The following is a 26872-nucleotide window of genomic DNA, read 5'->3' as shown; positions in this document are numbered from 1 at the left end:
CTTTTGCCACAGAAATCCAGTCAAAGTTAAAGCTTAACAAGCTACAATTCCCTGTCTTTGCAATATGTTTAATATCAAAACAGTCAAAAATCAAAATACATGCTGCATTTGCATAATTATAGTGCTCCCCACTTTCTCTACCTTTTACCACAAAAAAGATTTAAATCAAATTGTTATCTGTCCTTGAACACATTACTGTTATGTAAAGTTAATGTATTAATACTAACTATAGTACATACTAAAACTCAATGATAAATGCTGCTATCTGTCGTTCAAGAAGTTATTGCATTTCCACAGATAATGTTTTCTATTAATGTCATTGCCTGAAGTAGAAAGAGGCCCAGTCAAGCTTTTTTGTGAAATCATGAATGGTCTTTGAATGCGATGAACTCTTAGCTCTAAGTCCTGTTGATGAAAAGTTTGTACAAACATTTCCTGTGACCCTATCAGTGGTTTCAGACCGCATGCAGTAGTTTCCTGAGAAATACTCATTTGAGTCTGCTGCAAGGTACCGTACATACACAACAAAATTAAAATACAATAGAATGAAAATATGTATTACAGTATATCATTGCTAATTGTAAATCTGAGAGGATGATAACAATAAAACATTCTTATTTCTCCTGTCTTACAGTATTCTCTGTCTGTCTATCTCCAGCCATTCAAAATCAGAACATCTATACAGTACATGTTTCAGTTAAATGTTAAAGACAGGATTGACTACAAAAAAAGCTGAAATATAGTAATTAATATATCCTCATGAGAAAATATATGCTTTTTGTGATTAAGACCAGCGACTCATATTCCCTCCCAGAAATGAATTGCCGGGTCATAGGAGGATATGTCATATATCCGCCTACGATCTTAAATGGACCAGCATATATTTAATGATTTAGCTTTGCACACAGATCATAGTAACATAAAGCACCAACGAATCCCTTTGCTTGACCTAATAACTTGGATAACATATTGAACCATCTCGCTAATTTGGTTGCAGATACCAGAAGGGTAATATGATAAATTTGGATAATGCTATTTGTGGCTTTTATACTGACCTTCAGCATCGGCATGCAGTATGAAATCTGGCAAACATAAGGCAAATGAAACAAATTAAAGTTTGATCAAAACTGTCCTCCAGATATTTATTGTTAACTTTCTCTCAAATGCCATGATCAGCCTGAAATGTGAACATTTGTAAAAATCTACATAAAGAAATGTGATTAGTTTAGATGAAAAAGAAAAGAAACTGGAAATAAACACATTGTCACAAAGACACGGAGAACTAGAAGAAAAAAACTGCTGCAGATCTGTCACTGCTGGCCACTGTGACAGACAGAGAACGCAGGAAGAGAAAGAGGAACAAGAAAAGAGAGAAATAATTGTTTCACTCACAGTCCAGCTGGATGGCAAAGGCCAGCAGCAGAGTGGTGTAGAACTGGGACCGCATTTCAAAGAGGAGGAACACAACAGTGAGCAAAAAGAAAGAAGAGCAGATACTTGTCTCAGACCGATCGTGTGAATACGGAAGTACATTTTGTGGTGGGACAAGAAACCACAGCCAGTTGCAAGTTGCAAGCCATTTATGTAGCTTTTAGGTGGGGGAACTAGGCTTGCAACTCAAAAGGTTGTGCGTTCGAATCCCAGCTGGGACTCTGCCATTTTATATAGCGAAGTACTGAGCCTAAATTGGTTGAGTAATATATCCAGTCATGTATATGGATTGTATGTAGTAATGTGATCTAGGAAAGTCACTCTGGATAAGAGCATCTGCTGAATTGTAATTGTAAGTAAACCCTCAAATGGCAGCAAAAAAACTCCTCAATGAGAAGAAATCTCGAGAGGAACCCTGCTATTGAGGGGGAGCACATCCTCCACTGGCCAGCCTGGTATAAAGACAGCAAATAAACTTGGTTAAGCAGGTTACAGCTGAGATGAAAGCTAACAGGAATAATAGAAGAGCAAATGGTATAGCTCAGAACAGTGCAGTTTAGAGGAGCCGGATGATGGATATGGAGCTCCAGACAGCGGCAAGACCAGGGTAAGGGAGGAATAGGGTTGAAACAGTCCATGACCATGGAGCGAAGGACAGGACTGGAGCGATCTTTGAACTCAGGGCGAGATAAGGGGCGGGAGCCCCATGGAAAGAGAAACCGTGAGGCCAAAGCCCACTGACAACTTCTCGTTAGGGGCCTGTGGGGCCAGGCGCCACCAGCAGATGGCAGTATAGTGCAAGCTGCATGTATCTCTGCCTGCACCATAAATGAAAGAACAAATGTAGTGGGGATTTTGACTGACAATGAAAGAGGAAAAAAAGATGATCTGTCATTTTAGTATATGGAAAAATCTCAGCTTGTAGCCTCAGAGGATAGCAAGACAGCTAGCTAACACATTTACATTGCAAGAATTCATCAGGTGGATTATTTGTTGTTGATGAGCTTTAGCACTTGGACCTTGTCATGCTTCACATGAGTATAGTTTGACTAGTTATAGTTTGTGCCTGTTGGCGTTCATCACTGAATGTGTTAATGTATGTGTGGGTGTGTGCTTATTTTACATTGCTCTGGATTAGAGCCCCAGCATATTAAAATGTAAAAAAATAATGGCACACTATTATTTTGATGCTTAAATCACTGCTGCTAATGCCTTTTCTTTATGTCAAAATCAGATATTATATACCATATGTTTGCCAGCAGTCATATGACCCTGTACCCTTCCCATGCCAATCTGCTGAAGCTAAGCAGTTGTAGGTTTACTTAGCACTTGCATGCGGGCCTCCAGGGAAATGGAAATGTCTGCTGGAAAGGTGTTGGTAGTCCTGTGGGGACCTAATATAAATTCAATGGTTCATGGTGTTGGGTGAGGTTACCATCCTTTAGATGAAACAATAAGTCACCATCCAGACTGAAAAGAGTAGATGTGATAACCCTGGAGTCCTGCTCAAATCCCCCAAAAATTGATTCTCTGGCAACCAATTGATCCCCTACATCTGACTTGCTAAACAATCCCTTGCATTCCCAATTTGATTATCTGTGTCTTCACTGCAAAAGAGCACAGAGTTCTGATTTGACGCACAAGATTAAATAAATGAGTAAACTTGCAGCCCTTTTTCCAACAAATATTGAGTGTGTATATTTTATGACGAGCTTAGTCTTTTTTTCAATTTATGCTCTACAAGAAACAAAAATAATGGACAAAAGAACAAAATAAGAACAATATTACAAACCAACTTGGGTAGTTCACAACAGTGCTTGTAATAAATATGAAATTGAGAGCATACATTTTTAAATGGATGAAAACAAGTTAGAAATGACATCGCAGAAATACAGACTACAGTAGTAAATATTTAAGAGCACTCTTTATTTTAAGTTAAAACAGTATGTCACTTTGTGACTATGTATCTATGTTATGTTTGTTTATAAATATACATGTTCTGTATTTGTGTGGTTTTATGTATATTTTTATTTATTGTGTATGCATACTATATATTTGTAGAGGTAGACAGGCGCATCTCTCTCATGTCTCAGCACAATGTCTCCCCAAACTGCCCAGTGTTCTCATTCCCTCTCCTCTTCCTGCCTGCAGCATATGAAACAAAACACATGAAAATGAAATTAGTCAACTAATATATGCACTTGCATAGGGAGGAATTAAATTCAAAGAAAGCAGCAGCACAATTTTAGAAAGCGTTTTTTTTTTTTTTTTTACACAATACAACATTTACCATAAGAGCCAACAATGGATACATTCTTAAGCATATAAAAATGCTTCAGTTGCTGAAATTTGATACATCAGCAGTACTGACTATGCAGCCATCATCTAATCACATTATCAGTCTCCCTGAAGTGCGTGCTGCCAGTCGCTGCTTTCATTCTTTCATTCACGGGTCCTACCATAGGTGGAAAAACACAGGAACTTTAAAAGAAAGTTTAAACAAAGACATTTACTACACAAATAAAACCAAGAACAGAAGAAAATCCAAAAGTCCAAAAACATGTAGAACAGAACAGGCAGGACAGACACAGACACAGACACAGACTGTCAGAAAAGCACAGGCAGCAACAAAGTCAGAAACACAAGCAGGTCAAACTGCAGGCAGAAACACACATGAAATGAAAGGAACCAGAACTTGAGTCAGGAAACAACAAATTTAAATGGACAAGGGTAACAAGACACTGGTGAACTCATAGAACAATCAAACCAGAAAAGGAGGGGATAACAAGACACATGTGGGACCAATGATAGAATAATCAATAAAAACCAAAAAACGAATAATACAATTAACATAGGGAGCGAGAACGAACTGGAACACAAAACTGAAGTGCCGCTATCTGGCGGCCAAATGGGGAAAAACAGAAACAGAAAATACGGAACCATGACATTTACAAACTTTTAATAGCTGTGTAACACATTCATAGTCACTATGTCAACATTATTACATTGGTACTTTTAACCAAAACAGAATGTAACGGTAATATAATGTATAATGTGGGTGGTAACAGCACAATATATAAAAGCATATTGAATGACTATGTTTTTATCAATATTTATGCAGTAGTTATGTTGTGCTTATGAATATTTGATGCAGGTTTTACATAAAGACTTTCTTTGTATGATTCAGATTAGATGTCTGATTAAAAAGTACATTTCCATTGGCTGATGATGGGTGAACAGTTGAGGCACAGACCTGTGGTTGGTGTGTGGGAGATGAAGTATTCTATGAGTATTCCAATAGCAGCCAAGAGGACCAGAGCACTGAGGATGTGTCGCCACAGAAACCTGGCTGACTCTGAGAAAGGAAAGAAAAGGAAAGGAACAGATCAGCAAACAACACTGACAATTACAGTCTGGACCACACACAATGTTTTTACTTCCTGTCTTCATTAGAAGTGTTTCATTAGTGAAAGAAAAAAGGAAGGAAAAGCCTATGAAGAAGTAACAGAGTAATATTGATATATGAAGCACGGTTACCATAGCATCTTCACTGTACAGGAACTTGACATTGTACATTGTACGTTCTCAATATACTGGCAGCTCATTCAAATCTTGATTTCTGCACTGACCCCTTCCCCTGAGCAGCTCATACCCAATGACAGACCGTTCACAGACTGAAAGAGTCTCAGTCAGCTGTCTCCCCTCTGTGTAGAAATAACACTGAGACTCAGAGGGAGGCAGATCAGTTCCCTGGATCAGCTCCCTCCCGGTCACAGTGAAGCGATATTGGTTCCCCTCATGCACCTCTGTCTGCAGGGGTGGACACTGTGTGTCTGTACAGCCTCCAGCTCATTGCTCGCACTGTGCTCCCAGCTACGCAGCTAACGCTAATGGAGCCGGATGTGGTAACTCATGCTGACCACCGCTTTGAGCAGTTTCGCTTGACCTCACCCCACACAGACAATAAATAAACTAACACTCACATTAGAAGTGTGGATCAATGCTGAGAGCAAATTTTGGTATTGAATTTTATATTTAAACTACTTGACCTGAGTGCTTCATTGAGATAGAAGGACTCCTACAGTGGACACCTGTATAACAGAAAATCAAAGGACTTTTGCAAAATTAATAAATCTTACGTAGTTGATGCATAACATCCAATTATAATGACTGAGGAGCAAAATACAATAAACACTGGTCTTATAAGTTGAGAATTCATAAACCGCATAGAGCAAATAAGAGTACGGTACTTTGGTCCTTTGTTCTTCCACTGTGGTCCTTGATCTTAGCTTCAGCACAGCCACTCAGTTTAGAGGAGGAGGACCATTGTATGATACAGGCTGCTCTAACTCCCCCAGGAAGGTGAGGGGCTTGAGACGCGGTGGATGGAAGACCCAGGCAGTGCAAGTGCGAGCGGGGCGCCAGACTGGGGATTTTTATTTTTTATTTGGGGTATAGCTTGGCTGGGCAGTGTGGCGTCAGCCGATGCTACATCCCCCGTTATCTTTCAGTTTTATTTAAGTTTTGTTGTCCTTTCTGTTGTTTGTGTGCAAGCGTGGGTTTGTTTCCCCCCCTCTTTCGAAGGCAAAATAGGGGTTCCACAGCAGGGGCTTGAGGGGTAAGGGAGCTCACTGTGTGAGTAGTGTATTGAGCGTGCAGTGCTCAATGCATAACCTCCAGTTATAATGACTAAGGAACAAAATGCAACAAGCGCTTGGCTTTTAAGTTGAGAATTAACTGTGCATGTGTGGTGTACCTGTATAAAATAACGATTGGCAACTACTTTTATTTACCTATGTGTGGGTTGTCTGGGGTGGTGGGTCCTGGAAACAGGGGAAAAAAAGAATTTCAGGTGAGCAATCTCACTCTTGGCAGAAAGAACATGAACATTAATGAAATTTGGTTATATTTTAAATATTATATTTTCACTTAGGGGATAATTTATCTACAGGGGTCAGAGCAGCAGGGCAGCTTCTTATAGTAAACAGCCTTAACTCCACTCATTCTATTTAGTGCCACAACTATAAACTGGCATCTCATTTATGGGACATGGCAAGTGCAAAGGGTTTCCAGCCCTATAATAGAAAATCAAAGGAGGGCTTTTGAATATGAATAATGAATGAATACATCTGAATAAATAAATGGATTAATAAATCAATGAAAAAATCTTCTGTAGTCAATATCAATGCATAACCTCCAGTTATAATGACTAAGGAACAAAATGCAACAAGCGCTTGTCTTTTAAGTTGAGAATTAACTGTGCATGTGTGGTTTACCTCTATAAAATAACGATTGGCAACTACTTTTATTTACCTATGTGTGGGTTGTCTGGGGTGGTGGGTCCTGGAAACAGGGGAAAAAAAGAATTTCAGGTGAGCAATCTCACTCTTGGCAGAAAGAACATGAACATTAATGAAATTTGGTTATATTTTAAATAATATATTTTCACTTAGGGGATAATTTATCTACAGGGGTCAGAGCAGCAGGGCAGCTTCTTATAGTAAACAGCCTTAACTCCACTCATTCTATCTAGTGCCAAAATTATAAACTGGCATCTCATTTATGGGACATGTGAAGTGCAATGGGTTTCCAGCCATATAGGCCTAATAGAAAATCAAAGGAGGGCTTTTGAATATGAATAATGAATTAATACATCTGAATAAATAAATGGATGAATAAATCAATGAAAAAATCTTCTGTAGTCAATGTCAATGCATAACCTCCAGTTATAATGACTAAGGACCAAAATACAACAAGCGCTTGTCTTTTAAGTTGAGAATTAACTGTGCATGTGTGGTTTATAAACTGCAGAGAGAAAAGAAGAGTACGGTACTTTGGTCCTTTGTTCTTCCACTCTGGTCCTTGTTCTTAGCTTCAGCACAGTCACTCAGTTTAGAGTTGATGCCCTTAAACTGATAACTACAGCAGTATGTCAGAGTGGAGTCAGAGCTGCGGGGGACAGTGAAACTGACTGCTCGCTCTTCTGTTCCAGCCTGGGTGCTCTTAGTATGTGTTCTACTCCTGTTGTAGTACAGGAAGAAAATAGCTCCAGTGATGTCAGGAGGGGCTTCACAGCGAATGTGTGTCTCAGTGTGTTCTGTGGAGACTGAGATATTGGGCTTCCTCAGATCTGGAACACATAAATAATACAACATGCAGAGAAATGCATTTGCAGGGTCACATTACTGATTGTGTTCTTTGTGGCTAAATGTGCATGAGAATCCTGATGGTTTTACTTGTAGGGATCTGGCAGGAGGAGCTGGAGTGACTGAGCTGCATCCCTTACTCCATGTGCACATTGCTTGGGTTAGTTTTATATAAGTGAAACATTAGGTCTATGGGAAGCCAGAAACAGGCTTTTGGTATGACAAACATTAAAACTGGCAGTCTGTGCTTTAACCTTTATCTTCATTGTTTCATTTCAAATCCAATGTGCTGGAGTATAGAGTCAAAAAGACAAAAATTGTGTCACTGTCCAACTGCTTCCAGACTGAAATGTACACACATGCATGCACGCACACACACAATCATACAGTTCCCCAATGATTTATTTATAATTTTTCTGTCTTGCATTTCTTTTCAGAAACATTCATTTACAAATGACTATTTATTATATATTAACTGACCTTAGCACCTGCTGTCCTATTTCAGACTCTATATGTCAGAATTATGAATTCTTACCCAGCACAGTCACTGTGGAGGGGTCACTATGAAGAGCAGGTTTCCCTCCTTCCTCCAGTCTGTAGAAACATCTCACGGTGATCTCATTGCGTGCGCTGTGACTCCCACTGAGCAGCTCAGCTCTAGTGACTGAGCGATTACAGTCTGAGCCACTGATCTCTCTTCTCTGATTAATGATGAAAGTGCAGTGGGATGCATGGGAAGAGTTCGGTCTGCTGCACCTCAGTATCACTGATTCCTCTATGGAAATTACTGCAGGACTCAAACGTAACTCTGCCTTTGGCAGTTTACCTGCAAAGTTCAGTGATCCATTTAGTTTCAATCATCAGTTATGCTTGATTTTCCACTCAAACAGCTGTATTGTAGACACTTTCATACAGCACCAGACCACAAACTTCCACTTCAGTTTTGTTTCTTTGATGGAAGTAAGATTTTCCTTGGGGCCCATTCATAATCGAATTTATAATGAATCTGTAGGAACTACAAAAGATATAGCAAGGTTAATAAAAACAAGCTGAAGTTATGGCCAAGGCACTGTAGGAGCATGCGAGAATTACAGCAATATTGGGTACATCATTTAAAATGAGTGCTGAATGTATGCGCTCATCCAGTATGTTTTCAGCTGATCAAAGCAACGTAATTATATTTTGGCAAATTATGTACAGTAAAACTTGATATAAAGAGAGAATATATGAAAGATTACATAACTTAAATTGATATTATTCAAAAAATTAACTGTATAATGAACTATATGTGCTTGTTAGGGTAAATTTACTTGTCTTGCATATTCACAACTATGACAATTGCTTCACTGAATGGATTTGCCTACAGATGGCTATGTAACAGTGTGTCTTTGGCTGGGTGTGAAGCATAGGGAATTGACACATTGCAGTGCTTGTCACAGGTACATCTACTTGAAGATCAAGTTAATGTGAGTGTGAGGGGCAATTGTTAGTTTGGTCTGGAAACATTATACTTGGCAAGCTCATGATATCTTACACGACAATTGCTGTACAGGATGCAATGCTGTGGCTAAACAAACATAGACAAAACAAATAAATCAATAAATAAATTGAACAGTGCAAGGGCAACCTGGCAAAACTCAGCTTTATTTAGTACCAGTATGCTTGAGATTTATAGAGTGACTTATCTACTACAAGGGTTCTGTCACTGCGTAGAGAAGGAGAACGAGGGGCTGTATTCACACTGCAATCACAGCTCACCTCCCTGCTCTTCTGCAGGTCACTGATATTCACTTTAAAGTCACAAACAGGTTTACTTGTGGTCCATGTGCTTCTGAATGGCTCAGATGAGTCTCCAATGTACAGGTTACAACTGATATTAGTGATAGATATGGGGCTTTCCAGCTTTGTCTTACAGGCAATGTTAACCACCCTACTGTTCTGCACAGATCTATCCACAGAAATGTCTGGTTTCTGCAGCTTTCCTGTCGTGAAGAGACATGCATGATGCTCACCTTATACAATAAAAATCATTCAAAGAAGGATATTACAGAGGTGGCATACATTGTTTGGGACCAGCATCACACAGTTGTGACAATTTATTCAGTGTCACACACATATCTGGCAGGTAATTAAGCTCTGCACTTGGGGAGTGACTTGCTCTAAGTGAAAACAGGCAGCAGTGTGATATAATGTTGATGGTGAATCACTCTTTTTTTCAAAATGGTCAATATCTAGATATGTAGACTGTGCTTTATGCTTTAGGGAACCTTTAGTGAACCTGACCAAGTAAAATATGAGAAATAGAACTCCCCTGGGAATGTCGACAGACTGAGAAAACATTTTAAGACGTTAAAAGACAACAGTTATGGTAATTTAATAACAGAAACAGAATGTGCTGAATTATGTTTTTATATAAAAGTTGTCTGACAGGTTTATTACTGAAGCACTGGCTCTTACAGTGATGCACTATACATTTACAATGCTCTCACAGCTTGCTTTGTCAGTATTAAGTCAGTATTATACTGAAAAAATATATTCAAGCTGAAACACTTTCCTGCAGCCCTTGATATTTTCTGATTAATGAAGCTGTCCATGCTATACGTTATAATGCCTACTAATTATGTGAGACTTCAGTGTAGTTTGAAATGCATACACAATCCATGTTGGATTGGCGTCGGCAATGACTATCCAGTATTGGCCAAAATGTTGTCATGTCCTTTAACATGCTCTGGGTACATGAGTATGAGTATGACGTTAGCATGTTGCTCTTATGTGCACATGCTCTTATTATAATTATATTATATATTATGTTAAATATATTTGACTTGCATATTCAAAACTACAACAATTGCTTCACTGAATGGATCTGCCTACAGATGGCGCTGTAGCAGTCTATCTTTGGCTGGGTGTGAAGCACAGGGAATTGACACATTGAAGTGGTTGTCAATGCTATATGTTATAATGCCACTCATTGGTGTCAGCAATGAGTATCCAGTATTGGCTCAAAATGTTGTCATGTCCTTTAACATGCTCTGGGTACATATGAGTATGACGTTAGCATGTTGCTCTTATGTGCACATGCTCTTATTATAATTACATTAAGGCACAGTTATGTGAGTTAATATTCATGTTTTGTATTTTATTCTTCCTTTCCTCTCATCTACACTGACAGTATCTTATCCTTTTGACCCTGTAAATCACTTGGGATGACCAAAGCAGTGTCATTCCTTTACAGATATCATGTTGTGAGATGTGATCACAGAGAAGAAAGAAATGTCAGTCCTTTTAAATCCAGAAGCATTCTATCTATCATGTATGCACCATATTTATATGCATGTAAAGAACTTTAAGATTTGTGAAAACACGTTTTTATTATTGTGCTAACATAGTACCTATCAATGACCCATTAAAATTCCCAAATTCCCTTCCATTTAAATAACATATTTATACTGCCTAGCAATTATCTGTACATGAGAGATTATCTTAAATAACTCGGGCCTGAAAGGTGAATCTTTTTAATGACCAAGGCAGGAGAGGCTGAAAATCATTCCAGTTCTTAATTAACACTGGCCATCAACACACTGAATGTGTTTATTATCTGGCAAATGGGAGATTTGTGCACATTCTGGTGATGCAAATCTTTTTCAAATAATTATTTATTAAACTTTTCAAATCATGAACTGCCACTCTCTCTGTTTATAGTGTCATTCATAAATCTAAAGGAGCTTTAATGACCAAGAACACACACACAAAAAAATCTTCAAGAGAATTTTGTACTGCAATAGTAAATAAGATTTGCTGTTTGGGGAAGTTCTCAGGCCCACTGACATCCTCACTGTGAGAACTCACCATCACACCAAGTCATTGCGGATGTGGGGGGTTTATTTTTGTCACAGACCAGGGTACATATTAACTGCATTTAACCAACCTTTTATTTTATGTGCAGATTTAAAATCATAAACACCCTTCAATACAGGCCTTTCTACATATTGTTTCTAGCCACACCATGATTTTGTACCCCAAAGAGAGTTTCACACTATTTCAAGCTGATAAAAAATTTACATTTATAATACACATAGTTAATAATTCTGTTCAAGCAAGCTTTCTTTATTTGCAATAATTGCAGTATTACTAACCTTGAGCGTCAGCATGTCCACAACGACCTGTAGTGAGCCCACCAGAAGAGGGTGATGTTAGTACAAATTTATCAGGAAATGCAGGTTTCGCATTTTGTTCAGTTTAAGATTTCTGTAATTATTTTGTCACGTCAGAAAACATGCGTTTTTTTCAAAATGTAATGGAGTTGTAATTGGAGTTCGTGGTCAGTTGAATTAGGACCCGAGAAGACAAAGAGAGCACTCACTTTCCAGCAGAATGACGACGAGCAGGAGAAGAAAGGAGAGACGTGACGGCATGTTTGAGGACTGAAGTCAGAATGACAACAGGATGTGATGTTTGACTCTTTTAAATGTGATGTGAATGAGGAAGTTGGCAGTATTTTTAAACAACAGAAAAACCATGCAGCACTTCAAGTAAAACTTATACTGTACCATTTCGATGCAAGAAAAGTCATGCAACTTGAAAATGCCAATAACCATTATTAAGGTTCATGTTGGCATTCATAAAATTGTAGCGCAGAAGTTCGCATTTGTCGCGATATCAAGTCAGATTCATCGCCAGTGAGCTCATCTAAATATCCCTGCTCTGTACCATGGTCAGCACAGTCTCACACTTAAATGATATTGATTTCTTATTAGGCTACTTGCTATAAGCATTTTCCCACCAGTGGATGAATCATGGGTACACAAGAAGTGAACAGCTTACACTGTAGTTGTAGGTTAGTGAGTGCAGAAAAGTCATGTCTTTTTGGATTTTAGCACCTGGGTCCACAATAATACACGATGTATAAATGAATTTACAGATTGTGGAAGGTATCTTTCCAGTGAAATGAGTTTTGCACAGCAATATGGGGGTGGATCCACATGTGGGTGTTTATTTTCTGTTTCAGACTAACCATACTCCCTGACCATGACACTGTCGCTTCGCACGGAGAGGCGGGTCACGTCCCAGTCTGTGTACTCGCATATCAGCGGTACGTCTACGTCCGTGCACAGCTCCACTGGCGGTTCTCCCGCGACCAGCTCCCCCCTGGTCACAGTGAAGCGATATCGGTTCCCCTCGTGCACCTCTGTCCTGAGGGTTGTGTCCCGTGCTGTGTGTCTCTGTACAGCCTCCAGCCCGTTGACATCACTGTGCAGCCAACGCTAATGGAGCCGGATGTGGTAACTCCGCTTGCGCTCACACTGACCACCGCTTCAACGGTTTTGCTGGAACGGACAACACTAACACAGTAAATAAACTGACGCTCACACTACTGTTGTCAGTCAATGATGAGGGTGAATGCTGCACGACCCACTCTCCCCGTCACAGTGCACACACATTGATTCCCTGAGGTTGCTTCTGCCCTAAAAAGGCCCTCTGCCTCTCTGAGCAGAAGGAAACTGAATTCTCTCAGGGACAGTGAGAGTTCAGAAGCACCAGTGGCTGGTGTCATTGAAGAATAAAATAAAATGTATTCAGAAAGATGCAAAATATTTAAGGCATTTCGCATTTGTGCTGTACACCCTACTTGTTGAGCAGAATTCTAAACAGAATTGTGTAATGGTCTAAATTTAAATAATTCTTGTCATTCAGAGGCATCACCAGGCTCAGGGAAGATATCCAACTGCAGAAAAGGACTAAAGAAACAGGTAAGTGCAAATAAAAAGGCTATTACTTGGAACACAAAACAAACAAAAAGAACCAGGAGAACGCAAGACTAGAATGGAATAGCTAGCAGCTAGCAACTATACAACTACAAGGAGGGAACAAGGAGCTTACACACAGGGGAACAGGTGAAACTAATACAGCAACAATCAGGCACGACCAGAGAAAAATGACAAGGGCTGGAGAACAGGCCAAAAATGGATTCACAATTTTGTATTTTATTTTAAATAATTTAATACATTTTACTGTGATTCATTATGGAGTTCCAGAACAAGCAAACTGAATCACGTCATGCCTCTCTGAAAAAACTGCTGACTACAAATTGCATTGGAGCACAGCACCTGTCCCTGAAAGTCCAATTTGTCAGGAAGGGGTGAGGGAATGTACCCAAACGCAGAGAAACTCAAAAACCAAAGGGGTAAATCCAAACTGAGAACTTTACTTTAATAGAACAAAAACCAAGGGGGACAGAAACAAAGCCACGCAGGACAAATCCCAAAAAAGACAAAGCAAGGATTCTTGAAACGCAAAAACAACAAAAATCCAGAAATCCAAAACCATACAAAAACAGAACTCAAGCAGGGTAGAAAGACAAGACACAGAGTCAAAAGTACACATGGAAACACATATCAAAACACCATCAGAAACACAGACAAAAGGATCCAGCACCTGAGTGAGGGAAGAAAGGAACTTAAATAGACAAAACACTGACGAGACACAGGAGGGCACAATGCACAATCAGGCCACAGAGAGGGAAGGGAAAACGAGACAACCAAAAAACAATAATTGAATAATTGAAAACAATAGTACAATTAAACAGGGTAAAAGAACAGAACTTAAAAACTGATGTGCCGCCATCTGGTGGTCCAAAAAGAGAAATGCAGACAACCACAGAACTATGACACAATTAACCAGTTCAATTTTCACCCAGAAGGTCTTCACAAGTATCTTGTTGGAAAAAATCTTATAGAAATTTCATCATAATACCCATTTTTGGCACAATAAGGCACTATTAATTCTGTGTCCTGCATAATTTATTGTCTGTGAATACTTACAACATGAACAGCTATTTTAGGAAGTGAAACACAAGACATCTCTGTGTGGTTTAATAATTTTACTGCTGTAAACTACTGTAAACTGGACATTTTCACCTGTGCTTGGCTTTTTTCCACATGTAAAGAGAACATAGGTCGCATCGAGTCATTTGCATCTTCACATTTTCACATCCCTGACTTGAAAATGTGAACTACAATTCTCACATGTGAAAACAAAACATGACTTGAAATAGGATAGGTTTTTTTCCTGCTCTCATCATTGAAGTGGGATTATTTTTATAGCTGAAATGTGGGATATTCATATGTGGTTTTTGAACGCATGATTTTTCTGTAAGGGTTTTAATGGTCACCATTTATTTAAAGGGCATTTTCACAAAAGTCTCAACAGACTATACATTTAAAACAAAATGAAAGGTAAATAAAAACACATTTGGGGGGTCCTACTATGATTTTGAAAGTGGCTGATGAATGGCATATTTGAGAGGCACAGGGGGCGCCACCGGGGATTTTGTGCCCCAAGCATTGGTTCTCAGTACAGGGATGGGCCCCAGTTAGCAGTCAGCAGTTATTTTGGGTTTGCCGGGTACTTTTGTGCAATATCAGTCTGTAACATTGTAAACACATTTCTGTATTCTGCATAATACAGAATATATTCTTTACAAGTGCAGCAGTTATGCCCCCTAAATAACTGTCTGAAGAGTTCTTCTCTATAGCCGCGTTTCCACCGCAGGAACTTTACCCCGGAACTAGGAACCTTTTGAGGAACTCAGAACTTCCACCGCAGGAACTAGGGTCTAAATTTAGTTCCGGGGGCTTTATTTTACCTCCCAAAAAGTTCCTCCTCGGGGGGGTAGTACTTTCCGAAAGTACAGGAACCTTTTGGGTGGAGCTTGCAGCGCTGAACATTTCTGATTGGTCGAGTACTGGCAGCATTTTTTTGTGTTTGTTTTCAGCCGCCATGTTTAAAAATATGCAGCCGCAAACCAATTTATTTTCATAATAACTTCAAATCAAACTTGTATGTTATGCGGCACAGTAGCCTAGTTTTGGTTACCTGCCAACGTCTTGGAATTATAACGTGTGCTCTTCTGTTCTTTTCTTGCTTTAGTATTCGTTTTATAATTTTTTTAAATAAAAAACATTCGTGCTGGGACAGCATATTACGTACCAATACATTCAAACGGATTAATTGGGTTGCTGAATATTTTCTTCCGGATTTTCTTTGTTAGCCCGTTGTAATTGACTCAAAACGTTTGATACAGTTATGCGAGGTAGGCTATGCGGTAGTTCTGCGTAATTCACATTGGTGATACAGTAAAAGCAAACTGGAAATCACCTTCCGCACTTTTTGTCAGGGTAAAATAACAGGTTAATTCTAGTAATCGTCCCTTTAGCTTTTTCAGACTGCCGTATTTTTACTCTGCCATTCTTCAATTCCACAAAAAGACCAGGAAGACTATGGACTAATTTATGGTGCATGGTTCGCATCTGGAGGGCACACTTCGCTGCTCGGCTAGCAGTAACTTTGAAGGAAAGTAAACGGTGGCTGTACCACTACTAATTTAAATTTTCACGCAAGTCCGAGTTTTCGTTCTATTCTTGTCATTTTGCGATTAGCCTATATGGAATTGACGATGAGAAAGTAATCAAACAGCAAATTGTTTACAACGTGTGCATGTTTTCTGCTGTTGTTGCCAGTTATACATATAAATGTGAATGCATTCTGTCGCTTCGGATGTCAAGACATGAAAGCGAATGTTCGCATAAAAACATAATTAATGTGTTTGAGAGGATATATAAAACAGTTACAATCTGACTATTGGCCTGTTATATCCTATTTGTTGCATAACAACGGTCCAAGTTCAACTACCAACGACAGTTTTGCTTGACAACGGTAAAATATGCCCAAACGGCTGCAGAAGAATATTTAAATTCCAGGTGATTAAATTGATAAAAATAAAAAAAAACAAAAGTAACCATATATAATCATTGTTGGTAACCCGTTGTATATAAGTGGAATAAACCCCTCCGGGCTGTTCCGGTTATTAGAAAATAATGTAGGCTACTTCGGTGGTAGTATGGGGTTACAGAAGAAATCATAGGACAGATGGACCGACGACAACGTTGCTTTTTCATACGTCAGTGGGCTAATTTGCCTAATCTTCGCGGGACTTTAGACCGCGGTGGAAACGCAGACAACCATGGGCTGAAGGAACATTTTAGTTCCTTGAAAAGTAGTTCCTGGGACTAAAAGTTCCTTTTGGTTACTTTTGGTGGAAACGCGGCTTATGTTATTCTCATATGTGAGTTTGAACTCTGCATTGGGGGTACAATCCCAAAACAACACCACAAGAAATAAAGATATTACTAACAAAACAGATTAACAATCCAAATGACATTCACAAGGTATTGTCAAAGAATGTTAAAAGAAATATTTCTATTATAATTGTGCACACCCATATAAACATATTGATACTCTCTTGATCAGAGTACATCATAAAGATTAAAAGGACTCCTGTGTTTTGTGTATGAATTCCTCAGTCCGTCTTCAGACTGCTGTACACCACGTTGTCCTGTTGGGCCTGAAAGGCCGTCGTTTGAGGAGCAAGGTGGGCGACAGTGCTGTAAGTCACGTCAGAAGGAGACTATGTACAGAGAGGCACACAGTCACTAGCCCAGTCACATAGCACACAGCATAGGACACGTATTTATAAAGATGGATGACGCAGCTCCATCAACAGACACACAGCTGAGTTACAGTTGGCAGATGTAATGCAGAGTGCAGTGACTCAGATTTACGTGTCAATGGTACAGTAGTTACATTTATTAATAAAGTCCAGCTTTACAATGAAGTCCTCGTACAGTGGATTTAACAATCCCAGAAATCACCAGTGGCGTTCTGAATGATTATTTAATATTTCGTTTTGGGCCTTAATTTCAGTACCACATCTATCCTGCTGTTGTTTTGTACTCACTGTGGCATCACTGGTTTCTGCTCCCTTGGACACATCAACAGTGGTGTCTACAGCACAAACGTAAAAGAGTGTACATCACATGTTTATAACAGCAACAACAGCATTGAAGGTTGTGCTGAAACTAGAGCTAAAAATAGCTAACATGGTATGACTATGTAATCTTAGGGTTGTAGCTAGGTAAGCTGTTTATCTTAGTTGACTTAGTTGAGTAGGCACTAGTGCAATAACTATTTCTTTTTTTTTTCCGCACAGACTGCTTTGTTGCTGTTTTTTGTTGTGTTAATCAGATTAACCTACAGGGTCCAAGTTAATCTACACGGTCGTTCCCTGCACTTGGAACTGTACTTCCCTCTAGGGTTTTCAACAAGCTTGTTCCTGGTTTTGGTTATACACTTTGTTGTACGTCTTTCTGGATAAGAGAGTCTGCCAAATGCCTGTAATGTAATGTAATGTAATGTAATGGTAGCAGGTAGCATGTCTACATGCAGAACAGCTGAAATAAGGGCTAAAGAAATGACTGGAAGATTACAGGTACTTACACACTGCGTCATTGTTAGGAGTTGTGGGCAGCCTGAACAACACAGACAATTGTTGTATTAGAGATATACTTTATAGGACCTACAGTCATGGTCATGGACAGAAACTATGAGAGTATCAGACTGAGCAAATAAAATTTCTTAATTTCCGTTTGATTGCGCAGACACCATGTAACAGTTGGACTGAGAGGATGGTAGCATGTTTTTAATTTCTATAAATTCATCATGACAGAAAAAAAAAATACTCACCCACTAGATTTCCTTTTTCCTGAAAAAGAACAAAAAGAGATTTTTTACATTTTTGACACCGCACATGTAAAGAAATCAACATCATTTATAAATTATTCAACAGTATATAACTCATTTTTGACAAAAAATGTCACTGTAGAACTCATGTCACAATATGTTGAAGCTTTCCTCAGACAGCTATGAGCGTTAGTTAAAATCACTGGCTAGTCAAAATCATTGAATGTAGTGCAGACTAGTTGTGTTGCACTGATCATGAGTAATCTTGTTAGTATAACTGAAAATGCTACTGGCTGCAAAGCAATGAAACTCACTCAGCACTGGAGCTTAAAAATGACTAGACTAGCACAGGAATTTGCAGGTCGGAGCCCACAGCCAAAATGAAAAATAAAATATAAATTCTTTATGTTTTCCAATTTCATAGTGGCATATTTTAGAATTTCAGATTAAACATGCCTTGTTTGGTAAACAGATTCATGATGATAACGTAATTCTTACAATCATTAAATATCCATATACTACTTAACAGCTGCATCCACGATATAACATCAAAAATGATGTATGTGCTAGTCTATTAAACAGTCACTGTGTTGCAGCCTGTAGTATGGGTTAGATCAGGGGTGGGCAATTATTTTTTACATGGGGCCACATGAGAACAAGAAAATATTATGGAGGGCCGGACCAAAAGGCTGGACAAAAGTCTGCATAATATTAATTGTTTTGATTAGTTGGTAAGACTGGTAAGAGTATAAGTTAAAATTGAGCAATGAAAAAGAGAGGTTGTCTTAGGAAAAATGACATTTACTCAATAAAATTTCCTAAAATAATGGTTAACAAAATGTGAACATTTGAACAGTTTTTGATTCATTACATTAGTGACCATTTTCAGCCAAATTCAGTAAGATACATCATATTAGAAAAATAATGATGCCTACATTTGTAGTTAAAACATTTTCACTTGTCACTCATTCTGCGTTTTTCAGTTTTTTCTTGTTCAGTGAGAGAAATCTAGTCTCTGTTGGTCTTTAACAAGTGCATCAAAGTCAGGGTGAATGTTTGAGGTTGAGATGCGAAGCACAGCTGACAGATGATCATCAGTGAGAAAGGATCTGTATCTGGACTTATTAAACTTCATCACTGAGAATGTTTGTTCACATATGTAGGTAGATCCAAAGAGAACAAACATCTTCTGAGCATGTCTCCTCATGTTTGGAAACTTCTCTTGCTTAAGAGAAGAGTAGAATTGCAGCAGTGGTTGTGACTTAAAGTGCTCTGTGAGTACTGCATCAGACTGCAGGTCAATGAGTTCCAGCTGGACATCACTAGGCACATCATCCACATTGCAGGTAAATGGAGAGTAAATCAAGTGCATTTAACTCTCCATTGTTCTGAAATCTTTAAATCGCCTTGAAAACTCATCATGCAGTGCTCCTAACATGGATGAGTACCTGCGGAGGTTATCATCTGATGGTGTGACTTCTTTCAGGGTTTGCATGTGAGTAAGATTGTTGCTCTCCAGTTGCCTCGAAAGAAACTGTAACTTCGTCATGAAAGCCTTCACTAGGTTGTGCATTTCATGGATGAAAAGGCCCTTGCCTTGCAGTTTGGTGCTCAGTGCAGTCATCAGTGCGGTCACATCAACAGCAAATGCAAAATCTGCCATCCACTTCTCATCTGAGAGCTCTGGGATGTCTCTGCCTTTCTTTTCACAAAACTCTCGGATTTCTGCTTTCAGATCCCAGACTCTTTTTAGCACTTTACCCAGACTGAGCCATCTCACAGCTGTGTGATAGCTGATATCAACATGTTCTGTCTCGTGCTCCTCTAAAAGTGCAACAAACTGCCTGTGATTCAATGCTCGTGCCCTAATAAAGTTAACTATTTTAGTTACAACATCAATCACATTGTCAATTTTAAGCACTGACTTGCACAACACATGCTGATGTAAAATACAATGCAAAAATACTACTTTCTGATCTGCGTTGTTTTCAGTCACTTTATCTTGCAAACGTTTCAACAGCCCAACATTTTTCCCTGTTAAATTTGGACAACCGTCCGTTGTAACACCCGTCAGTCTGTCCCATTTCAGTCCCATCGTGTCCATGCATGCATTTACCTCCGTGAACAAATCGCTCCCCGTCGTTGTCCCTTTCATTGAGCGCATTGCTGCCAGCTCCTCTGTAATCTTGAAGTCCGTTATCCCACGGACAAATACAAGTAGCTGGGCTGTGTCACGGACATCACAGCTCTCGTCCAAAGCCAAAGAGAAAAAGTCAAAATTTGCCACATCACGTTGCAGCTGAAGTTCCAAATTTACCGCAATGTCCTCGATCCTTCTTGTCACGGTGCGCCTGGACAGCGGGACGTGCTCAAAAGCTTCTTTTTTTTCAGGACATAGTAGGGCTGCAGAGTCCACCAAGCACTCTTTTACGAACTCGCCCTCTGAGAATGGCTTACTGTTTTTAGCGATTTTGTGGGAAATTACAAAGCTGGTCCTGGTTGCTGCATCCCTGGATGTGTGAAGCTTTGTAAAAAATCCTTGCTGTTTTTGTAGCTTAACGACCAAATCTTCCGATATCCGCGCCATTTCAGCATTATTCAAGTTTTTATATGTCTCTGAATGTTTCGTCTCGTAATGCCGACTCAAATTGTAATCCTTTAACACTGCAATCTGGTTCCCGCAAACCAAACACACCGCTTTACCTCTGATTTCAGTAAACAAATACTTTGCAGTCCATGTCTTCTTGAAAACCCTGCATTCAGCGTCTACCTTTCTTTTTTTAGTTGACATTTTGGGGGTGAAAGTCGTCGAGACAGCTAACGTCCATTCAGTAACACGCACAGAGCCGAAAAGTTTTTTTAGCAGTTTTTTCAGCTCTGTGGTAACACGCATCACGTACGTACCTTACGTCCCTATGCACTACGTAAAAAACACAGGGTGTATAACTTCAAAATAAAAGCCATGCACATTTAATCCACGTATGAGGTAATAAGAAAATACGAAAAAAAAAAAAAAAAAGTTTATTTTGTAATTTCTTATGAACCTTACGCGGGCCGGTCAGAGTCAACCAAAGGGCCGCATCCGGCCCGCGGGCCGTAAAATGCCCAGGTCTGGGTTAGATAAATGAATCAAATGTTAACCATTTAATTTACTTATGGCCTCTTGCTATAGAATGGTCACCAACACCTGAGAAACGCAGGACTAGTGCACGCTACAGAGCAGCCATCAGAAAGACTCACTGTGTATCCAGTACAGACAGGCTCCTGTCATTCCCAGGAGGATCACAATCACTGTGAGAATTACTCCAACACCCGCTGGTGTGTTCAACCAGGCTGAAATTTGTAAAGGGGATTTGAGGAGAGTGAGACACTGAGTGAAAAGAGCCCCACAGATCTCCACATATCATAATATATACTGTGACATTTTATTTTATTTTTAAGCTATTAACCACAGTGCTTCATTGAGACAAAAGAACCCCTCACAGCCAATACCTGGTCTAACACAGTTCAACAAGTAAATCATATAAATACAAAGTGAAAAATGACAATTATTGCTTTGGATCCACAAATTTTTCAGAAAAAACTTTAGAGATTAGCCTTTATTCCTAACACGCACAACACATAATGCATCTCTGTTTTTCAAACTTTTGCCAGTTTTTCAAAATGGAACCTCATTGTCATACATTGATATTGGCCCCAGCTCTCTGTACACTGGCAGCCAATGATAATGTCAGGACTCCACAAGCTAGGAACCATGCTGCAGGGTTAATAGGGTGGGAGGAGTCAGGTAATATGGAAACGGGGCACACCTGAATAAGTTTATAAGAGGATAAACGTGGGGGGAAGAACCATTTGGAAGAACATACTCAAGGGCCAGATGAGGGAGGGGAAGAACCGCAGGTGGGGAATCTCACTCCTGACAAGACCAGTAACATTAGTGAAATATGGTCATGTTTGATTATATATTAATATAATCAATAGTCTATTCACAGGTGTTAGTGAAACAGAGCAGTTTCTTGTAGCCAACAACCTTACCCTCACTCATTCCATCAAGTGCCAAACCTGCCATGTAGTTTTCACCTCATTTATGGGAAAGAGTGAGTGATGTGGGCTTCCAAGCATATAACAGAAAATGAAATAAAGGACTTTTGTACAAAAAATGAATCTTATGTCAATGTCAGTGCAAAACATACAATTATAATGACTGAGGAGCAAAATACAATAAACACTAGTCTTATAAGTTGAGAATTCAATGTGCAAGCATTATTTATAAACTGCATAGATAAAAAAAGAGTACGGTACTTTTACTCTGGTCCTTGTTCTTAGCTTCAGCACAGTCACTCAGTTTAGAGTTGAAGCCCTCAAACTGATAACGACAGCAGTATGTCAGAGTGGAGTCAGAGCTGCGGGGGACAATGAAACTGACAGCTCGCTCTTCTGTTCCAGCCTGGGTGCTGTTAGTATGTGTTCTACTCCTGTTGAAGTACAGGAAGAATTTTGCTCCAGTGATGTCAGGTGGTGCTTCACAGTGAATGTGTGTCTCAGTGTGTTCTGTGGAGACTGAGATGCTGGGCTTCCTCAGATCTAGAACACACAAATAATACACGATACAGAGAAATACATTTGCAGGGTCACAGTACTGATTGTGTTCCCTGTGGCTAAATGTGCATGAGCATCCTGATGGTTTTACTTGTAGGGATCTGACAGGAGGAGCTGGAGTGACTGAGCTGCATCCCTTACTCCATGTGCACATTGCTTGGGTTAGTTTTATATAAGTGAAACATTAGGTCTACAGGAAGCCTCAAACAGGATTTTAGTATGACAGAAATTAAAACTGACAGTCTGCGCTTTAACTTGTATCTTCATTGTTTCATTTCAAATCCAATGTGCTGGAGTATAGAGTCAAAAAGACAAAAATGGTGTCACTGTCCAACTGCTTCCAGACTGAAGTGTACACAAATGCATAGACACACGCACACACACCAGCGCACACACAACCATACAGTGCCCTCAGAAAGGTTTTGGCCCCCCAATGATTTATTTATTATTTTTTCTGTCTTGCATTTTTTACAGAAACATCTATTTACAAATGACTATTTATTATATATTAACTGACCTTAGCATCTGCTGTCCTATTTCAAGCTGCACGTTTCAGAATTATGAATTCTTACCCAGCACAGTTACTGTAGAGGGGTCACTATCTACAAGTGGTTTCACTCCTTCCTCCAGTTTGTAGGAACATCTTATGGTGATCTCATTGCGTGCACTGTGACTCCCACTGAGCAGCTCAGCTCCAGTGACTGAGCGCTCACAGCCTGAGCCACTGATCTCTCTTCTCTGATTAGTGGTGAAAGTGCAGTGGGACGCAGGGGCAAAGTCAGGTCTCCTGCACCTCAGTTTCACTGATTCCTCTATGGAAATTACTGCAGGACTCAAATGTAACTCTGCCTTTGGCAGTTTACCTGCAAAAGTTCAGAGATCCATTTAGTTTCAATCATCAGTTATGCTTGATTTTCCACTCAAACAGCTGTATTGTAGGCACTTTCACACAGCACCAGACCACAAACTTCCACTTCCGTTTTGTTTCTTTGCTGTAAGCAAGATTTTCCTTGGGGCCCATTCACAATTGAATTTATAATGAATCTGTAGGAACTACAAAAGATATAGCAAGGTTAATAAAAACAAGCTGAAGTTACAGCCAAGGCACTGTAGGAGCATGCGAGAATTACAGCAATATTGGGTACATCATTATCATGAGTGCTGAATGTATGCGCTCATCCAGTATGTTTTCAGCTGATCAAAGCAATGTAATTATATTTTGGCAAATTATGTACAGTAAAACTTGATATAAAGAGAGAATATATGAAAGATTACATAACTTAAATCGATGTTAGTCAAAAAATGAACTGTATAATGAACTATATGTGCTTGTTAGGTTAAATATACTTGTCTTGCATGTTCACAGCTACGACAATTGCTTCACTAAATGGATCTGCCTACAGATGGCGCTGTAGCAGTGTGTCTTTGGCTGGGTGTGAAGCACAGGGAATTGACACATTGCGGTGCTTGTCACAGGTACACCCACTTGAAGATCAAGTTAATGTGAGTGTGAGGGGCAATTGTTAGTTTGGTCTGGAAACATGATACTTGGCAAGATCATGATATCTTACACAACAATTGCTGTACAGGGTGCAATGCTGTGGCTAAACAAACAAATAAACAAAACAAATAAATCAATAAATAAATTGAACAGTGCAAGGGCAGACTGGCAACCCTCAGCTTTATTTAGTGCCTGTAATGTTTGAAATTTAATGGGTGACTTACCCACTATGTTTGCTTTCTTACTGCGTGGAGAAAGAGAATGAGGGTCTATATTCACACTGTAATCACAGCTCACTTTTCTGCTCTTCAGTTGGTCATTGACATTCACAACAAAGGTACAGACTTCATTTGTGGTCCAAGTTCTTCTGAATAGCTCAGATGAGTCTCCAATGTACAGGTTACAACTGATATTAGTGACAGGTGTGGGGTTTTTCAGCCTCATCTTACAGACTACATTAACTTCCCCATTGTTCTGCACAAATCCATCCACAGAAATGTTGGGTTTCTGTGGATTTCCTGTTGAGAGAGACATGCATGATACTCACCATATGCAATACAAAACATTCAAAGAAGGATATTACAGAGGTGACCTACATGTGTTTGGGACTGGCATCACGTTGTAATTAATTTTGGGCATAAGCATAACTGAAATACAGATTTAGAAATGAGTCAAAGTTTGATATCAACTCAAACAAACTAGTTTTTTCATTAAAGCCTTTGTTTCCCATATCAGAACATAGCGGAAGTATAAATACTTTTCTTAGTCATCACAGGAGGTGATGTGGGTGGCTTCTCTTTCTCTAAAGAAAGAAGGAAAGAGAAAAAGAAGACAAATGATTGTTACTTTCATTACAAGAATTGGATATTTGTTCATTGTCTTATCCTATCGAAACAATGTGATTAATAAATCTTAATAAATCCCACAGGAACTTCGTGTTAGAAAATAATTTTGTGTTGGAAAGATATTTTTTGAAGGGTTAGAAGTAGCAGCAGATGCAGACGTGAGAACAAAACTGTGGTAGGGGAGCATCAAGAGCTTTCAACAATAAAAATTTACGTTGATGTCAGTTGGAATAAAATGTCACTAACCCCTGAATATATAATGACAAATTGGCTCCAAATGCTTCCTTTCACGAAGTGATGTATTAGTCAACTTGACCTACACATATTACATATTGCTCTCTGTCTCAAGTTATATTTGAATGCTCTGCACTTGAAGTTGTACTTCAGTGAAGGCATCGTTTGTATTTTATTTCATGCTTTCCCTCTTTTTCTCTGCCCAGCTTGGAGTGCCTAATTACGCTCACGCTGCAATGCTCAACACAACAACACTACATTTTGGAGAGTGCAGACTAACATGCTCTCTCCTCCGTAATTGTGATGTCAGCTTACCTGCAGTTTGCAAGACAGGCTCACACAGACATGGGTCAGAGGAAGACAAGTCGTGCAACCTGAGTGGCGGAATTGTCAGTACTAGATTGACAAATACTATCACTCAGGCTGCCAGAAACCCCCCCATCCCTGGGTAATGCTAGACCCAATTTTGCATCACCTTGTGTGGCTGCCAGCCACAGTCGGCACAGGGACAGTCCGGACTCAATTCCGGATAGAGGGACCCATCCAAAGACTGGGCAGTGCCTTAACAGTGCCTTAGCAGGTGCCACCAAGCTGCCCAGTGATGAGTTAAGTTTGAGGGTGACCTAAAAAAAACTAGTTACAACCCAAACAAACTACTCTAAGGATCTGTTACCTAGTACACCTTATAAATTCAGACCAACAGAAGTTTCAGTACTTTTTTAAGTCGTCACAGCAGGTGGTGAGGTTGTCTTCTTATCTACAGAGAAAGAAAAAAAGGGTTTTTTGTTACTGTAATTACAGTAAGTGTGTATAGTGTGTGTATAGACAGCAACCTCATCTAGAAGTACTTGATTAGTGAACCTAAATTTTATTTGGAGCTTAAAAAAGAGAAATATCTGTAAGCCATAATATTATCTTTGACTGTGCTGGAAAATAATGTAATATTTTTTAAATTAATATGTTTTGGAAGTAATTGCCTATTGGCTGAATGGCCAACAAAGCCATCATATAAACTCATAGATCAAGTTAAAGCTTTATTGGCAATTTGAAATAAGTGCATTAAAATTGTTTCTCACAAACGTTCATCAAAAAATGGACGTTATATGGTGGTTAGGTGGCTATGTATATTTCATGAGTATTACAGGATGTTTGCTTTTGTTTAGACTTTGGAACATAATTAATTTATTCACAATACCTCCATATTCCCTGAGAATCACTCAGGGAGTTCACTGACAATATTAGTTTCTTCCCCATTTTTTAAGGAACAAGGACTGCACTGCCCACAGTAAAACTATCGGTTTGTGCTGGGAGGTCGGAGACTGTGTGGAGGTCACATGACTATTTGAACTGTGAGTGCAGAAACTGCTGTAAGTCACACATTCCAGTGGAAAATGTTGGCTGGCCAAATGTAGTAACATTTCTGCTGTGATATTGTGAAACCTCTCATACAATAATTGTGTCCTGTCTGTGCAAATTAAAAGCATGCTAGCCCTGAACCAACTTGCAGCAATGAAACTGCCCTACAAATCAATACCCAT

The 26872-nt window shown here is 39.3% G+C and overlaps 2 protein-coding genes across 5 annotated transcripts; both read right to left on the bottom strand.

Moving 5' to 3' along the window:
• Positions 1-3336: 3336 nt before the first annotated feature.
• LOC135247109 (uncharacterized) lies at positions 3337-12040 on the bottom strand. Of its 2 annotated transcripts, XM_064320368.1 has the most exons (6): positions 11941-12040; positions 11714-11740; positions 8113-8403; positions 7265-7561; positions 4685-4786; positions 3337-3576 (listed from the first exon to the last, which is right to left on the bottom strand). In XM_064320368.1, exons 1-6 carry the CDS (start codon positions 11990-11992, stop codon positions 3521-3523), a joined length of 825 nt encoding a protein of 274 aa, XP_064176438.1. In that variant the 5' UTR covers positions 11993-12040; the 3' UTR covers positions 3337-3520. The 2 variants fall into 2 exon arrangements, with proteins under 2 accessions (XP_064176438.1, XP_064176439.1); XM_064320369.1 differs by lacking the exon at positions 11714-11740 and having other exon boundaries at positions 11941-12007.
• A 4776-nt stretch (positions 12041-16816) lies between these two features.
• On the bottom strand, positions 16817-26295 carry LOC135247108 (uncharacterized). 3 transcript variants are annotated; one of them, XM_064320367.1, is made up of 9 exons: positions 26050-26295; positions 24480-24773; positions 23327-23617; positions 22458-22739; positions 21396-21488; positions 18159-18177; positions 17913-17944; positions 17374-17420; positions 16817-17043 (listed from the first exon to the last, which is right to left on the bottom strand). In XM_064320367.1, exons 2-9 carry the CDS (start codon positions 24697-24699, stop codon positions 16936-16938), a joined length of 1092 nt encoding a protein of 363 aa, XP_064176437.1. In that variant the 5' UTR covers positions 24700-24773; positions 26050-26295; the 3' UTR covers positions 16817-16935. The 3 variants fall into 3 exon arrangements, with proteins under 3 accessions (XP_064176437.1, XP_064176436.1, XP_064176434.1); XM_064320366.1 differs by lacking the exon at positions 26050-26295 and adding an exon at positions 25013-26043; XM_064320364.1 differs by lacking the exon at positions 26050-26295 and having other exon boundaries at positions 24480-26043.
• Positions 26296-26872: the final 577 nt, after the last annotated feature.

Source organism: Anguilla rostrata, unplaced genomic scaffold, assembly GCF_018555375.3.
Source record: "Anguilla rostrata isolate EN2019 unplaced genomic scaffold, ASM1855537v3 scaf1072, whole genome shotgun sequence".
Lineage (NCBI taxonomy): Eukaryota > Metazoa > Chordata > Actinopteri > Anguilliformes > Anguillidae > Anguilla > Anguilla rostrata.
The sequence above is the reverse complement of the archived record's forward strand: the minus strand, read 5'-3'. Positions and strand labels throughout refer to the sequence as shown.